At 39.7% G+C, this 17,434-nt stretch overlaps 2 protein-coding genes across 3 annotated transcripts in view; one reads left to right on the top strand and one right to left on the bottom strand.

Moving 5' to 3' along the window:
- Positions 1-519: 519 nt before the first annotated feature.
- LOC106961246 (transcription factor-like 5 protein) lies at positions 520-6,398 on the top strand. Of its 2 annotated transcripts, none has more exons than XM_015054846.1 (7): positions 520-816; positions 1,977-2,559; positions 2,657-2,813; positions 2,911-3,064; positions 3,163-3,349; positions 4,281-4,422; positions 5,521-6,398. In XM_015054846.1, exons 2-7 carry the CDS (start codon positions 1,985-1,987, stop codon positions 5,644-5,646), a joined length of 1,341 nt encoding a protein of 446 aa, XP_014910332.1. In that variant the 5' UTR covers positions 520-816; positions 1,977-1,984; the 3' UTR covers positions 5,647-6,398. The 2 variants fall into 2 exon arrangements, with proteins under 2 accessions (XP_014910332.1, XP_014910324.1); XM_015054838.1 differs by having other exon boundaries at positions 522-812.
- The window catches only part of col9a3 (collagen, type IX, alpha 3), a 20,025-nt gene continuing 8,878 nt past the window's right edge, over positions 6,288-17,434 (bottom strand). The window contains exons 6-32 of the mRNA XM_015054811.1: positions 17,065-17,100; positions 16,718-16,741; positions 16,561-16,614; positions 15,431-15,484; positions 15,265-15,306; positions 15,119-15,175; positions 13,696-13,749; positions 13,555-13,608; positions 13,405-13,458; positions 13,232-13,285; positions 13,059-13,112; positions 12,496-12,549; positions 12,373-12,426; positions 12,235-12,288; positions 11,850-11,894; positions 11,724-11,777; positions 11,555-11,608; positions 10,959-11,012; positions 10,782-10,853; positions 10,297-10,332; positions 10,094-10,138; positions 9,635-9,667; positions 8,878-9,024; positions 8,738-8,792; positions 8,475-8,657; positions 7,313-7,390; positions 6,288-7,226 (exon numbers count right to left, since the gene is read on the bottom strand). Of these exons, the coding sequence (XP_014910297.1) occupies positions 7,042-7,226; positions 7,313-7,390; positions 8,475-8,657; positions 8,738-8,792; positions 8,878-9,024; positions 9,635-9,667; positions 10,094-10,138; positions 10,297-10,332; positions 10,782-10,853; positions 10,959-11,012; positions 11,555-11,608; positions 11,724-11,777; positions 11,850-11,894; positions 12,235-12,288; positions 12,373-12,426; positions 12,496-12,549; positions 13,059-13,112; positions 13,232-13,285; positions 13,405-13,458; positions 13,555-13,608; positions 13,696-13,749; positions 15,119-15,175; positions 15,265-15,306; positions 15,431-15,484; positions 16,561-16,614; positions 16,718-16,741; positions 17,065-17,100 (1,740 nt within the window). The 3' untranslated portion in view covers positions 6,288-7,041. The remainder of the gene's footprint in view (positions 7,227-7,312; positions 7,391-8,474; positions 8,658-8,737; positions 8,793-8,877; positions 9,025-9,634; positions 9,668-10,093; positions 10,139-10,296; positions 10,333-10,781; positions 10,854-10,958; positions 11,013-11,554; positions 11,609-11,723; positions 11,778-11,849; positions 11,895-12,234; positions 12,289-12,372; positions 12,427-12,495; positions 12,550-13,058; positions 13,113-13,231; positions 13,286-13,404; positions 13,459-13,554; positions 13,609-13,695; positions 13,750-15,118; positions 15,176-15,264; positions 15,307-15,430; positions 15,485-16,560; positions 16,615-16,717; positions 16,742-17,064; positions 17,101-17,434) is intronic.

The following is a 17,434-nucleotide window of genomic DNA, read 5'->3' as shown; positions in this document are numbered from 1 at the left end:
GTGGAAGGAGGGTTTTAATTGTTTTTCTAGGAGGGTGTTTAATTTTACATTTAGAAGAGATGTCTTTGTGTTGAAAGGCTTCAACAGTAAGCATCAAAAATTATCAACAATGTCAGATTGAAGACAAGGTCAGATTTGACCTTCACAGTTTCTTTTTGGAGGACTTGGGGGAGGGAGGGATCTGACATTTTAGCAATAACATTAGGTTCCTCCATCCAACATTCTACAGTTGCACAGTTTTGCATAGTTATGTTTTTTTTATTTGCAGCAGTTTATTACTGAAATCATTGTTCCCATAACCCATATTTTCAAATATTTCACTGTTGCCATAATGTTTTCAGTATACTTTACTTGATAAAGCTGGTTTTTGTACATTTGAGTTTATGTTGACTTATAAAAGTGAATGCCAAAATAAACAAAAACTTAACATGTTTTAGATCATTAGGTTTCCTTTAAAGTTCTCCAATACATTTGGGAACATAATTGACGTCGAACATTACTTTTCCGACCATCATTTAAGAAGTTATCTCTGAAGTAAGCAAAAGAGATCTAGCTGAAAGGAACTATTTTACTTTTTTATATTTGCATATATATAAAGCAAACTTTTATAATTAATTAGTTTAGGTATGGGTATTGTGTAGTGTATTCAAAGATGGCGACGGTGTACGTAGCCGAACGTTAGTGTGGTCGTCGCTTAGCTAAAATGCTAATGTAGCGTTCACCAGCTAGCTGCTAATTATGGTAAAAAATGCTTAAATGCTGAAGAAACAAAATTCGTCCATTTGGAAAGAAATCCCTCCAACAACCGCCTCGTGAGTAAGAATTATTCATTGATATCGATATATTTAGGTACATTTGTTTAAGAATTTATCAAATAGTTTTTACTCTTAAGGTAGCCGTTTTCCACTGTCTCATCATAAGCAGTCTCTATACGCATTTGTCTGATTTTCAAATAAAAAAGTAACTTAATATTTGCCGTGCCGTAGTATGTATGTGGTAATGCACGCACATTTTGTCTCAGTATAAACAATAAACCAATAAAGACTGCGATTTTTTTTCTTTCTTTTAATGAGAGGAAGTTTTGTTTAATTTGATCAACCAGCGGCGTAATGTAGGGCTCCTTAGTACGAAACGTTTAGCTTAACCATGATAAAAGTCAAGTAGCTTAAGAATTTATACTTTTGTTCACATTTTCTTACGCAAACCTCACAATCTTGAATGTTTTACCAGCTATTTAAACAACAAAATAGCACACGATACTTAAGTGAAGACAAAATAGTTTCTAAAGTTCTTTTAAATAAAAAAATCTGAAAAGACTGGTGTCTATTTGTACTTTCTTTGAGTTAATATTTTTGAAGAACATCATTTTGCCTCAATTTCGAATAGAATTTAGGTCCTCACTAGCTTAGCATGTCTAGAGTTCAATTTTATTTATTCTTTTGCCTATTCTATGCAAAATAACTCAAGATTAGGACCAAAAGGTTTAACTTTAATCTCATCTATCCAATTATCCCAATTGCATGAGCCAGCCATCACCTTGTATCACCATGAGGCTAGTGTGGCATGACTAATATGTCTGCATGATTTCCCCAGCCCTGTGCTGTGACTCTGCAGCCCCTCCAGAGTTACTACCTCCCTCTTGGCCGCTTAAGACTCCTCTCACCTGAGCCTCTGAAGCATACACAGAACTGCCGTACTTACTCTAAAATTATATTATAAACTGATGCAGTCTATTTACTAATTTGGTGACATTTTATTTAGGGGAGCCAGAGTAAAGATGAGTTGTTACAGATGCATGCCAGACTTGCAGGTTTTGAAAATGGCATAATTTTACTTCCACTTTATATGAGTACTCTTTAAGAAAATACGCTGGCGTAATGGTTATTTAATTCAAAATGTTTAACAGTGATTAACCTGAAGTGGGTTTTGGCCTCTGAAATAAATCATATTTTTATTTATTTCATTTCTATCTTCAGAGTGAAACATGTCATCCTTTCACCCAGTTTATAAAACTCTTCATACGTCATCTACATCAAGTGAACACACCTCTGATGTCATCGGTTTGATTTGGAGCCAAGGTGTATGCGGGACCCAGAGTCAGGGGCTGACAACTAGCTCAGAGTTTGATCTAACAGAGATGTCAGATTTTGATTACTCTCACCTTCAGCACCTCAACCAGTCGCAAGTGGAGCCTGGGCTTTCAGACGACTCTGATACCAGTCCTTCCTCAGCTGCAGTAGTGGTTCAAAATGCCACCTGTTCTACAGGGATTTCCCCCAACACGTCCAGTCAAGCCATTGACTTGTCAACTTCAACCTCAAATGACGAACACAATCTGGTAATGCCAGGGGAAAAGACTCCTGTGTTTTATGGTGAGGTTCCAAGTTTTGTGCTGGCTAGAATCAGAGGTGAAGAAAGCCCAATCAAGGTGACTGTCAAAGAGGAGTTTTCCAAGAACCGATCCATATCAGCCGCAAGAGTGTGTCTGGAGAAAAGATTCAACAGCATGTGTGCCGACACCACAACCCAGCCGGATAGCCACTCTGCTGTTCTCAGCAAGTTAGTTTCAGTTATATAGTGTAATCATGTAACGATGTTTGTATTATTATTATTTTTGCATAGTGTGCAGCAACCGTTGTTTTTCTGTTTTCCTCAGTCTTTTGACAGTATTTGAACACTCAGCAGAGGCTCAAGAGGCATCCACACATCCTCAAACACAAAAGTGGGTGAAAGCTGACCGAGCAAATTCTTTTAAGCTCTCTAGCTCTCACGTCGGAGGTGTTTTCGAACCGATAACCAATGTCTTTGGGCAGGTGGGATAGAAATTAACATCACCAATCAGTTTCATAGATTTAGGCAGCACGTTTAATCAAGCAGTTTAATCCTTAATGTTCTCTGCTGCAATTGCAGGTTATTGCACACATGGCTGAGCCCAACATACATCAGGGTTTAATAATGCCCCCCAGTTTTTCATTTAGCTTTCACCCTGAGACCTCTGTGATAAAAACCGTCTACACTGACAACAGCAACCCCAGAGAAGAGCAGGAGTTGATGTTCACTGAAAGTACGAGTCATTACTGTAATTAGAAACTCAGTTAATTTCTTTGTCTACTATACTACACAGCATTTTTCTAAGTCTGATCCCATGGCTGTTTTGCACAGAGGATGTGGTGCCACATGCTGTCTACAGAGGGCATTGCAGCAGCTTGTGCCCTGAACCTCCCAAAGCTGCTAAAACTGCTCCGAAACCATCCAAGAAGTCCAGGAGGGGCATTTCCAAAAGAGCCCGATCTTCATTGTCACTGACCCAACGCAAGGAGAAACACAACAGCAAAGAGAGGGAGCGCAGGTGAGCCATATCAAACTGGGTTAGTTGAATTTCCACCTCGTATCCTATCTTACAAAGTATTTTCTTTAGATTTAATGTTGGCTGCACACTCAACATCGTTTTCTCTGATATTGCTCACATAATCCACACCTGATGTGGATCATCCAGGTGTGGATTATGTATTCATGGTGTGGATTATGTATTCAACGTCTTGCTGCCTCTTATTCTCCTACTTAACTCCCACTGAAGCTGTGAAGGTGGACACACGGGAAAACATGTGGTGGGTGACCATCTTGCTTTAACGTGACTTTCTATAAATAAATATTTTACTAAACATTTGTAATGTTTTTGCTTTCATTTTATTACAGGCATAAACCTAAGATGGCAAATAGTTAATCCAAATATGAAATAATCATTGTTTTCATCTAAACTGAATGTTTTTGGTGGTGCCAGGACTATAGCGCATTAATTTAAATTAATTAATTGGAACGATTTTGACATGTTAAAAATTTTAAAACAATTGCATTTTTTTGGACATACAAAATCTTTCTCTTGGTATACCGGGGGTTAGTTTCTGCTGCAACTGTGGCTCTGTGGGTAGAGTAGTCGTCTTGTGATCAGAAGGTTGTAGGTTTGATTCCAGCTTCCTCCTACCACATGTCAGTGTGACCCTGGGCAAGGCACTTAATCCCAAGTTAGCAAGACGTGTTGCAGCAGCACAGACATCCGCAACACGAATGTTAGCATCCTCAGTTCACTTTTCAAAAGAACGATTTTTTTTCAAAGAAGTTACATGAATGATCAGGGCTTCTTGAAAGCTGATTGTTGCCATTAACAAAGAACTTGAATAAATTATTTAAAGATAAACATAAGTAGTATGTGAACCTTAGGAAATGACTCGATAGACGTCACAATGCTACTTGATTTACTGTATGTGTCTGGTGACGTACAGGAAGAGGATCCGCTCCTGCTGTGACGAGCTGAACACCATGGTGCCATTCTGTGACTCGAACACAGACAAAGTCACGACGCTGCAGTGGACCACAGCTTATCTAAGATACATCAAAAAAATGTATGGAGACAGCTTCAAGGAGGTAAGCCTGTGTAGAACATCAACTTATAAAGCCATTTTCAGGCCTTCCTTTTGTCTTGAATTGATTTCTGTTTTCAAGATATGCCTGTATGTAGACCTGTTTTACTGTAAATAGCTTTTATTTCCTTGCAGTTATGTGCCCTGTGTGCACAATTATGCAGTTTTATTTTTTTTTAGCTTGAAGAAAAGTGACTTCTAAAAACTGGTGGTAGTTTTAGGAGTTGATTTTGAGTCCATCTTCAACTAGAAGGTGAAGATAGACTCATCATTTTCTAGCAGAAGATGATGAGTCTTCTCACCTCCACCTTTCTGGCATCTGAGTTGAAGTGGAGCTCTGTTTCCTGTTACTGATCCAGCCACAGATCCGTCCATCTGATCCGATTTTCTTCAAATATTTCTTGGCCCAGTTTCACTTTGTATGTCCTAGTCAGTGGTGGTCGGATTTCAATCTGCCTTGATCTTGTTCTCTTGAACCTGAACACTCTGCACTTATCAGGTCTCCATTCAGGTTGGATTTCTGGAACAGCTCTGGAGTAGAATAGATGTCTAGTTGATTCGTGTTTACGTATTTTTATTAATTTTAACTTTTCAGAGCCAGTTAAGTCTATTTTTTCATGTTTATACAGGTAGGGAAATATCCTACCTGGTTACATATAGTTTTATTGAGTCCCAGGTGGTGCCAACAATGAGGCATCCTGATACAGTCTCTGTGTGATGGTGCTTCCAGCAAATGGTCAAGAAAACAGAATCTTCCAGCAGGCTGTACTTTTTGGTGATGATCAGTATATTTTTGAGCATTACGGAGAACCATTTTTCAGGACCAAAATTACTTTGAAGCATCTTTAAATCAAAACACGACTGAAGTAAAGGAAAGCAGAAGCTGACAAATTGTGATCAAGTCACAGAATAATTAAGATTGGCTGCCAATTAATAATTATCTCTGTAAATTGTGTGCATTCCCAACTTATAAGATATTATTAATTGTTCAGTTTAGTATTAAAACATAAAACCCCAAAAGTTACGTTCCACTTCTCAAACTTTTTTCTGATGACTGTGGGTAAGCTGAAAATATTTGAAATGAACATTTCTTCTTTTGCAGGAGTTTCAGAAGGTCTTCAATAATGAGAGAGAGAGGTTTTTAAAGTCCAGCCCCACTCCAGGTAAACAACCATCCAACCCAAAGAAAGACAAGACACTGAGCACTTCTCTTGCAGCTGAGCAATGATCTGCTTCACGTTTAATCCACATGTAAGACGGCACTTTAAATTGAGTGAGTAAACCGATGGAGACTGTAGGGCTTAACTGAAAAGTTCATTTTATGTGTTTGAAAAGTTTGATTTAACTCTGCCTTAGAGAGTGGAAAGTTCCCTTTGTCTGATTGAGAGACGCTCAAAGATGGCAGGTTTTCTGCAGTTGCATCGTAAGACCACTAGGTGTCACTTTCGTATCAGAATTCCCAAGACCAGTTCCATTCAGCTGATAAACTTTAAAAACTGTATTTCACACTAGATGAAATAAGATGAAACTTTCTTTTGGAAAATGGAATATGGGAATAGGACTGCTCTCGACCCATTTTGTTTTATTAACGTATCATTTTTATATTTTATTTAAATGTTCCGTTGTGTTACTTTTATAGCTGATGTTCTTAAACTTGCAACTCTCTATATATTGTCTTTTGTATTCATATTTATGCATTTTTATATAGAAACTTGGGACAATAGTGAATTAATGGAGTTATAATGAAGTGTTGGGCTCATTTGATATGTAGAGAAGAGTAATGTTTTACTGAAAAGTGGCTTTATTTGTTCTTACAACATGTCGCTGTAGCATTTTACTGTACATACAACAGTCACCCACAATAATAAATAGTATTTAAAGTAATGTATATTTAATAGTTACAGCACCGGCGGTACACAGTGAATGTGGTCATTGCTGATTGAAAAACCAAAAAATAAAAATAAACTTTTTCTAATTTCTTTATGAATTATACAGGTCTGATTTATGCATGCACAAGTTTTATCCTGTTTATTTTCTTAGCTTTAGTGAATCCCCTCCCCTTTACAAGTTATTAAAAAAAAACAAGCTGTAATTTTTTTTTTTTTTGCATTTTTCTACACAATTTCTGGGCACCTGGGTAATTGTTATTTTATTACTTTTACAGTACATATACAGCTCCAGCACCTTTGTCCATATTTTACACTGTCAGTTTGTATACTGAGGTAACACCGGTGATTCACACAATAAGCCATGTCAAATGGGCGTTCACATCAGAGACGGTCACAGTTGTCGCGTTGATGATAATCGAAACAAATGGAGCATCGAAACATTTACAAACTTATACCAGTTGTTATGTGACACTTCTGAGTCACTACAGTTGTTCTCTTGTTTTCTTTTTCTTTCTTTCAAGATGTTACCTGTAATCTTTTGGGTCTCGGTTGCTTTGGTGTTCCTGTCACTCTTGGGATGTTCCTCCATTCACACTTGTAGATGTTACTCCTCTCTTGTGATACATGTATTTAAATAAAGAGGACTTGTTGCGAACGTTCTCTTGTCATTCCTCTCCTCCTCGTGTTAACCTTCCCTCCTAAAAGCAGAGCGATCAGGCTGCAGGAAGTCAGGTTTAATTGTTTTTGGGGTTTGAGGATTTCCCAGCTGGTGACGTTCCCTGGCAGGCTGTTGTATCACAGATCCCTGGAGGACCCTGATGCCCAGTCCTACCTGCCCTGCCAGACTCTCCAGGCTCACCCGGATCTCCAGGAGACCCATCACGGCCATCTTTGACAATCCCACGTACTCCAGGAAGACCTAATGAGGGTGAGAAAAGGTTTCTGAGGTCAGGTGAGTGTTTGAGGCAGTTGTCCATGAGGTGATTTAAAATATCTGCCTTATACCTTGATGCCCTTGGTCTCCAGGAGGCCCATCAATGGCTTTGCCAACAGGTCCCTTATCACCTGCCTCACCAACATCACCTGTTATTAAAAACAAAACATTTATTTTCAGCTTTGTGACCTCTGAAAAAAAAAAGAAAAACTAATTGGAGGTAGTTATGCTGTATGTAATACCAATTTTTGTCTCAATTCTAATCTCTCTTCAATTCTCCGTCTGGGCTTTCTCCCATTCACTTGGATGTCTCTGGTAGAATTTTAACCCGGCAAGAAATTAACAATTTTGTAGATTTTTTTGCTCTGCTTTAGAATTGTAGTCTGCCTGTAGTTTTAGCAATGGTAGCAGTGAAAGTAAACGAAGTCGTTCAGTCCACATTGACCATGCTTTCTAAACATAATCAACCATCTTGTTTGGCTCGACACTTCTCTCTTCAGGGTGATTATTTACAGCATTGCTAATTTTCGCTAATCTTCATAGCGCTGAACTCGTACATTATGCAAGTCACAGGTAAACGTCATGAATTGGGTAAAATTCAAAACGTCAACAGAGTCCATGCCTCCAGCGACAATTGTTTAGTCCAGACCTTCTATATGAAGGAATGCATAAAACAAGTGTTGGTTTTTACCAGGTTAAGTAAAAACAGCTTTTGAACTGTTCATTTTGGATTAGTGATACAACAAACAACTTCAACTTTGAATTTCCAGAAAATATGACTGCTTTTTATAGTGTTGATGTCAGGGCCTTTTAAAAATCTTAATATCAGCCTGTTTCATCCATTCCAAAGCAGTTTTGAGGTGTAATAATGTTCCAGCTGGAAATTGAAATTTTTGGAGGTAGTTTTCGGTCTTAAATATTTCACTCAATTTGTTCAATGTGGCAGCACAACTGGCAGTGAAACTATCTGCAGCATGATGCTGCCAACATGCTGCCACTTTGTCATGATGTTCAATAACAATACAGGAATGGCAAACGTTCTAGCCCATCATAAACGGTCAAGGCAGTTTAACATTATTGGATGCCGATAATGGATGGAACATCTGGATATAAATTTACGGTTAGACAAGACAGCGTTTGATTTATTTGGCCGCATTGATGAGGCATGTTTAAAGGAATCCAGGTGAGGACTCGTTTTGTGCACTTTGTTAGAAACTGTATAATTTCTCATACCTCTGGGACCTGGATCTCCAAGTTCTCCTGGCAGGCCTCTGTATCCTGGCGGTCCACGGGTCCCTGGATGCCCGACCGAACCAGCAACCCCTTGCTTTCCTGGAGGACCCGCGGGGCCAGGCCGGCCCACCATTCCTGGGGCCAGGGGCCTCCGCAGGTTGGCCGCTAGCTGTGCAATCTGGTCTGGATGACGGAGGACACCATAAGGTAAGCTCTGGTAAATGTGTGGATCATGACTGGAGGACAGGTTTAAGGTTTCTCACCATCGATCATGGAACCACACAGCTCCCTGATGTGCTGCTCACTTGCTAGTTTACCCTGAAACACAAGAAGCCATTTATGAAACGTAACCTAAAGTCAGACGATAAAACTAGAGCTTGTTTGTTAAAACAATCCCACTCACAGGTACACCGGTCTTTCCTGCGATTCCTGGCAGACCCTGTTCCCCTTGGAAGCCCATCAGTCCTGGTTTTCCCGGAGGCCCCCTGGCCCCGATCTCGCCTTGTGGACCTGTCACACCTTTAGGCCCCAGTTCACCTCTCTTTCCTGACTGCATTTAGCAAGATTTATCGGTTTAATTGCTCAGTATGTTTTGCAGAAGCAAGTAATCTTTTATCCAAACTCCTAAAAACCTCCCTGAGATTTAATCGCTGACTAAACACCACCAGGAAAACAAACTGGGCCTGTCGAGACAATGCGGGGGTGGGTTCATATGGACTCTTCTTGCCTGATAATTACTCCAAAGAGCACAGCAAACAGTAAGTGAGACTAAGGGAGTGAGGCTCATCAGCGCTGTGTTGCTAATTACACAAATTGTGCTGCAGCTTAGTGCGACTTGTCTTTCCCTCGTGGCGATAGCAGCAAACAGGCCAGTAAAGCTAAAGCTGCAGTGCCTATCTCTAAATAATCCCATTAAACCTGGAATGCGTCGTCATGTGCCGTGACTTTGACGTGCGGGCAAAAACTGCTCAGACTGAGGCGCCATTTTTAATGTTTGGAGAAGGAACAGACGCAGAGGGAGTTTGGAGCAAACTTGCACTGCTAATTACACCCACACAGCATCTGATGTATGTTTGGCAACACAAACTGTATTTGGAGAGACGCTTTGAAGGGTGAGATTCTGTAAATGTAGGACAGGGGAAATGGATTAATTATCTTACCTCTCCTTTCTGTCCAACTGGACCAAACGGACCCTGAAAGTAGATAAACACCTTAGTTGTCCAAGCATTTAGTTTTAGATCAGTCAGACGAACAAGGCAGATGCATTTCAATGTATTATCAAAAAGTTCATTTATTTCACTTATTTATTTATATCTTTTCAGAGATTTCTGCTAGTTTTGATGATTAGTGGGTTATAGTTGATGAAGCTATCTAAATTATTACATAAAAGGACAATTAAAATAAGGATTTGAATGTAAATAATTATTTATTTTATTGTTATCTTTAATTATGCAATTGCTCAAAGTTCAATGGAAAGCTATGATTTATGCTTCAGATAAAAATTTATTGATAAGTTAAGAGTTTTATTTTAGTTTTAGCAGAGTTTTGCTGTAACATACAGTTGATTGGTGCTAAAAAAAACATTAATTTCACTAGTTGGATTAGGACAAAATACTCACAGGTTCTCCATTCTCTCCTGGTAAACCATCACTTCCTGCCACGCCCTAAAGAAGGAGAATTTGTTGGTTTAATGCTGTTTAAAGCACCATATGTTCATTAACATGGAAGAACAATAACATGGCCTGTTAGTTGAGAGCTGGGGAGAAAACGCTAAGGAGGAACATTGTAACATGACGGTCAGAGAAGGTTTTGGGTGACTTACTATGTCTCCCTTTGCTCCAGAAGCTCCAACTGGACCCTGGAGAGGTGGGAAACAGAGACGGAGTCAATATATAAGAGACATACAGAGAATTTGTTGCTGTGAGAGCGGGAGGGGAGCGAGGTGGGCTGGTTGAGGGGAACCTGGACTGACATAAAGGACGTCTTTGTTCTGTCTTCTGGTTCTGAACAGGAGGCCACCTTGTGTCTCTACGTTCTCCAGCCTGACTTTTAACTGATCGGGAAGAACGACCTGGCTACCACCTCACATGATCACACACGTCTATGTAGTGTTTGTGTGGAGGTAGGTATTGTTTCTAAACTGTCAAATTTCTTCAAACATTTTGATTAACACCAACCAAACAGAACCACTAGGGATTTTCACTTAAGGCTTGTTTAACTTAGTTTCATTTAAATCATTTCAAACAATCTGTTAAAAGAAAATTCAAGGCTTATCCAAGTTGGACCCATTTTACTGCAGGAACTCACTCTGTCACCAAACTCCCCACGGAGTCCTGTCGGCCCTGGAAGGCCTGGGTCGCCCAAGGCTCCTTTGACTCCCTGCAGCAGATTCCACACACACACATACACAGAATCAGTAACTTCACCATAACATATTAATAACTTTAAAAAAAACATGATAATTTGTGATTTCATGTTGCTGACCTGGAAGCCTCTTACTCCCAGAGGCCCAGAATTGCCCACTGGTCCGATTCCTCCCTGTTAGGAAGAGACATAATCATGTGATCCTACTAGACTATTTATGAGGCTATTTCAATTCAGAGAACGGGAAATAAGCAAACTGATGCCGTCGCTTTGAAATATTCATTATGCAGTACAGCCTGTTAGATGTTTTGTTTTATTTGTTTCCTGAAGACTAACTTGAGACAAAAGCTTTTCTGTATAAGCCTTACTAAGTTGTGATTTTTTTTCTTTTCATGCCCCTGCATGTATTCCTCCATTTCTAATTAACTCTACTCGGGTACGTTGGTAATTTTTTTTTAAATTGCTTTTGCAGCATGTAAGTACCTGCAGAAGCCAACTGTTTATTGTTAATCTGATATTTGAGCTTTGGTGCTTCATATTATTTCCATTATATGCACTTATCAAGCACTCTGACATGCAAACTGGAGTAGAGAGCAGTTTTTTTTAATATGCTGGACAAATATTTAACAGTTTACTCTCATGGTTGTCTTGTTGTCTTAATTCATCATGTTACTATATGACTGGTCAGCAGTTTATAGTGAGAGTATTTAACTTACAGCCACTCCTCTGGGACCTGCTATCCCCCTGTTTCCTGGAACGCCAATTTCACCCTGAAGAGAACAGGTTGTAGACAAGTTAGAAGATCCCTGACAGTGCGCATCTAGAGGTCATGTGACTCTGCGGAGCGGTTGACGACCCTCCCAAACAATCCCATCAGATACATACAGGAATACCTGGCTCTCCAGAGGGCCCTTGCTCCCCATTCTTCCCCGGATCACCCTGGGATAAAAAGAAGTGAGGATAAACATCTCATCTTCAAACTTCTGAGTATTTTCTTGTCAAAATACTCACAATTTGTCCTTTTGACCCCTTAGCTCCAGCTTTTCCAGGCAAACCCTTGAAAGGAAAAGAGAGGATGTTAAAACTTACAGCAGCTTTTAATCCGTCAAGAACTCCGGTTCTCAGATAATGATACGTTTTAGTAGTTTATCTAGAAGTTACAAGTTGCATTTAACAATGCCTTAAAGATTATTCTTAAAGACATCATTGAATGCAACGTACATTCAGTGATGAATGTAAGTTGCTACATTTTTTTTAGTAAATATTATTTCAAGTGAGCAAAAAATCGAGTCCTGCTATATATCGGCACAGTTTAGTCAACATAATTACCAAACTCTGGCACTGAATGGAGAATAAAGTGATGAATCAGAGAATAATGAGTTGATTAGGTACTCACAGGAAGTCCATTTGGTCCTTTCTCTCCAACTACCCCATGGCGTCCAGGATCTCCCTGTGGGCAGAAAGAAAAACCTTCTGACCTCTCGGGTTTCGGCTTGTGCAGAAGAATATTCCCAAATGAGGAGGTCCAGCTCACCTTCTCGCCATCCAACCCCGGCGTTCCATCTTTCCCATCTCGTCCAGGTATACCCTGTAAAAATCATCAGATATGACCCTCAGATATCAAAATGTGCATCAATTTCTCCTAATGTGAACTTACAGGCTCCCCTTTGGGTCCTGCTCCTCCCACTGCTCCTTTGGGGCCAATTTTACCCTGATGAAAGATGCATAACATGGACATTATTAACTAGAAGGAATATGTCTTATTTAAATGTTGATCTGCTGAATAAACTGAGCTGAAGCAGAAAATGTTGTTGAAGAGAGCAAATAATTTAAAATATATTAGTAGAGAATGCATACATTGAAGAATAATAGCACATTAGACTAATCTGATCAGTACATATTCAGATGTATTATAAGAACATTTCTACTTTTAAAATGGTGCTTTAGTATAATTTCGTAGGTTTAAAGCTCCATAAATGTGTTTAAAAGTGTTTCAAACTTTGTAATATTTAATATTAGGAATTAAAAACTGTTATGGTAGAAATTACATGGTAAAAAAAGAGCTGAATGTTTTCATATGTGAATGGTTGAAACAGCACAAAGATTGCAGAAGGACAAAAAAGAACATGATCTAACTGATAGTTTAAGTGCTTTGCAGCATCAACACAATGATTGTGTGTCATATAGATGAAAAATTAAACTCCTTGTATCTCGACTTACAATCTCTCCTTTAGGTCCCTTGAACCCCTGCGGCCCCTTTTCCCCAACGTCGCCCTGCAGACATCAGATGAAACACACCCAGCTGTGCTTTGACCAGCCATCCATTCTCACTGTGAACTACCAACAAACACAGTCACTGTGATAAAAAATGAAGCAAACTAGGAGTGACTCACTGTCTTTCCGATGATTCCAGCTATGCCAGGTTTGCCCCTGAAACCCGGGAAGCCCTGGAGACAAACAGAGGGAGCTGAAGTCAAACAAAGCCTCCAGGCCTGTCTGATTCTTGTTGAGGGGCTAAAAGGGAAAATGAGGCAGGAAGGAGCGATCCTGCTTTAATGATGCTTACTCTGTCCCCTGCAGGTCCCATTGAGCCTTGCAGACCCCTCAGACCACGAGGGCCCTGAAACACACCATGAATGAACCATGAAAACAGGCATTGAAGATTAAATAGTTGATCCAATTTGGTATAATTTCCAGTAATGAGACAAATTCCCACCTGCAGACCAACAGTTCCTGGAACACCCGGCTGTCCCGGTGGACCTGGATCCCCCTGGAGACGACAGCCGACACTTAAAACCACCGTCAGGTAAGTCTCATAAATAACAGCTGATTCATTTGTCTCACATGTTCAGTTCACCTTCTCTCCGTTTTTTCCGGGCTCGCCTTTGTCTCCTTTGTGTCCAGTGTGTCCCTGTGTGGTGAAGCATGAATAGGAAGAAGCAGGTTAGTTGACTTGGGGTGTTTAAATCCAAACAGCTAGAAATAAATTGTTGGAGCAGTTCATACACAGCAAACTTTCAGCCATTGTATGCAATACAAAATAAAAGCAATCAGAGTCCTACATAAAGCGGGAGATTGGGAATATGCAATTTCATTATTTTTTAAATGTACTGAAATTATGCGACCTTGTAAAATTCAAAACTGTACAATTTATGTTCAAAGAAAGAAACCGTCAACTTCCACACTACTCAAAAAATGTGTTGACACAAAGAGGGCGATTATAATTTAAAGGTCCTTATTATGCTTCCTTGTGCAGGTTGGGTAGATAGAAACAAAGCATGTTCTTTACATTTTTTGCACAAAATTGTTCTTGGACAATAAGATTCTATTTTGCGCAGATCCGCCTATTTTTAGCTCCTTTCAGAATGACCTGTTTTAGGGCCTCTTGTCACTTTAAATCCAAAGAATCTGCTGCTGGCCACGCCCCCCAAATCAGCATTTACACTCGCACATGAAAATGGCCAACTGTTCATCTTTGAAAAGCAGAAGTTGAGCCTCCTGCACAAAAAACAAGGAAGCAGCAAGAGGTTTCTGCATGCTAAGTCCACAACAAAACACTTCCCTTTTCCAGCAGCCGTTATGCAGCAGTAAAACCAGCTGACCAAACATTTTGAAGCTCTGCTTGGGTTGCTAGGTGATGCACTGGGCTTCACTGGGGCTGCTAGGTGACGCATTGGCCTCAGCTGGGGTTGCTAGGTGAGCTAGGTGAGTACCTGCTGATTTGTGACGTTACATTCTGGCGGTTTTTGAAACGGGTCATTTTCCAGACACCAAAAAAACATAAACTTATAGACAACAATTGAGTTGGTAGGTTTTTTTAAGCACCTTGGCTGCTTTTAGAAGCAGTGGAAACACAAATGGAAGTATGAAAACGTTCAAAAAGAGTTTTCATATATGAGTATGTGGGATAACTATGGGATGGACTAAATTATGGGCTCAAACAAAAAAATACAAATATAAACCAGCTTAGAAAACTGTGCAAAAATGAACTGATTGGAGCATAAGTTGTATAGGATGGGTGTCCCAAAGGCCAAAATTACTATTGTTGATGTTAATAATGTGCATTAATTGTACAGTCAATGATGGGAATGTGACGTTTATGCGTCATTTAATGTGGAAATACTTTCAGAGTTTATCTGGTTTATGGCTGAGAAGGGCAGAAAATAATAGCATCTTCTATCTTCTACCTGCTTCTTTTTGCAAAATGTGTCAAATTGCATATCAATTGGCATTACTACTTTATTGTCTATTTGAAATAAATGATTAAATGAACTGTTTACCTTAAATCCTGGCATCCCGGGCGGGCCGGGGGGACCAGGAGGACAGATAGCAGGACACTGAAGATGACAGAGACATGATGCATTCTCAGTTTGAAAAACCCATATTCAGATGACAGAGTTTGAGGTGTGCAGTGCAGACATATTACCAGAAGGTCACCGTTAAGATCTTGAAGAGAGCCAGGAAGCCCCTGATGGAGGGAAAAATGCACAGATCACATCTGTTTCATTTCTGGCATCGCTGTATTGTTTGGTTCCCATTTAGCCGCCAGCTGGAAGCAGCAGCAGATATGATGTGATGATAATTGCACTTACCGGGGGTCCATCAGGGCCAGGAGGTCCTGGAAGTCCTGGAAGACCCTCTGGACCCTAACAGATTATAAAGGCACGTTTTCAGCAGCTCTGATTAAAACATTAAAGTCCTGAGTCTTTATGTTCAACCTGATCTAATCTCACTTTGGTGCAAAGCTTAAGGTCCATCTCTAAAATAAATCTTACAGTAACGTTGGGTAGTTTGACACAATAAAGACGATTTACAGTGCAAAAATATTCAAACCGTTCCATTGCAGCTGTAGATGAATATTTAGGACAAGACAGAAATAAATATCGATTATTAATATCAGCATGGTTTTATTTGTTGAACAGATACCGATATGTTAAAAGATGACTAATATCAACCGATACCAGTGCTATAATATGCATCTACCAAGACTCAAGTTCTTTAGCACATTTCCTGTCTAGAGGCCTGTTCATTTTCTTTCTCTGTCTCTGCTGTTGTGAAGTTAAAGACTAAAAGTTGTCCTGTCTGATTCTTCAACCTAAGCTGTGAATCTCTGCAGCTCCTCCAGAGTTACCAAGAAGTTCTGCTTGACGCTCTTCTCGCTCTTGCTGTCAGCTTAGGTGGACAGACATGTTTTAGTTGGCTTGTAGTTGTGCCATAGTTTGTTTTTAAGAAGACTGATTGATATGTTTAAAGCTTTGGATGACCTAACCCTGTTTTAAACTTCTCCTCAACTTGATGTGTTTCTTTGCCTTCATGAAGCTGATTATTGATTAATGCTCCCTAACAAATCTCTAACACTTTCACAGAATAGATATCTTTATACAGACGTTGGACTCTACTTACTTATCTCATTCCTGCTTAGAGGCATCAGATTAATGGGGGCTGAATATATATGCATATCACACCTCAGATTTCTATTTACAAAAAACTCTGTAAGCGATGTACCCTCTTCCATCCTTTTCACACTTGTCTATGTTGATCTATCACATAAAATCCAATTATAACGTATTGATCATGTGAAAAAGGTCAGATTTATACATTTTTAAAGCACTGTAATGATCACTTTCCTGTACCTTTATACTGAAAATAGCCTCTTGTTTAATACGAAGCTCAATTGTGACCTTGTGAAACATCCTTAACCCTAAATATGAGACGGACTCACTGCTGCTCCCTGGGGTCCGACTCCGCCCGGCAACCCATTGGTCCCAGGTAATCCCTACAAACAAAAATGTTTGTGTTGAAGGCATCAGAGTCCAACAAACACAAGCTCCCAGGGTGCAATCAGAAAAGAGATTGTTTCAAAGGAAATGTTCACTCACTGGGGCTCCTGGTCTCCCCCTGCCCTACGGAAGACACAAGAAGACAAATTAAGTCACACCAAGAACCAGGATTTTACTGATAAAAACAACATCCATTATATGGTTTTTACCCTGCAGCTAAAGTGTTCTGAATTTCAGTGGGTTTTTTTTTTTTTTTGCTATAAATTAGATGTCAGCTTGAGATACTGAAAGGGAAGCAGCAGCATCCGTGTCCTCTTCATCTGGTGGTGCGTTTAGAGCTGATTTTCACAGCATGAACATATCCAGTGTTTCACTGAAGCAGATTCATTCAGGATTACTCAAAGAGAAACATCTGCTGTATGTGTGAAGTGTGTGTGATTGCTTACAGGAGGTCCAGGTGGCCCCGGAGGTCCAGCTTCACCCTGTAGCCAACGAGAGAAAATCACCGACAAATCCAGGTGGTTTACAGTAAAAACTGCAGGAATTAGCACCATTAGTGCTCATATGAAGCAGTGAATGGTCTGGTGCAGCTTATATGTGTAATATTCTGACTAAACATTTAGTATTGTTTACTCTGTTGATTCTTAAAATCTAAAATTGTTAGTGATTTTCTGCACAACACTGATAACTAAAGGAATGAAGCCTTTCCAGGAGGCTGTTGGACTTGGATCCAGTTATATTTGGTTGAGTTCATTTATTCTCTTCCAAAAAAAAAAAAAAAAAAAAAAAAAAAATTTTAAAAAAAGGGTTTTTGTT

This window comes from Poecilia latipinna, unplaced genomic scaffold (assembly GCF_001443285.1).
Source record: "Poecilia latipinna isolate Pla-1442-1.1 unplaced genomic scaffold, P_latipinna-1.0 Scaffold57, whole genome shotgun sequence".
Taxonomy (NCBI): Eukaryota; Metazoa; Chordata; class Actinopteri; order Cyprinodontiformes; family Poeciliidae; genus Poecilia; species Poecilia latipinna.
This window is presented reverse-complemented; position numbering and strand designations above follow the sequence as displayed.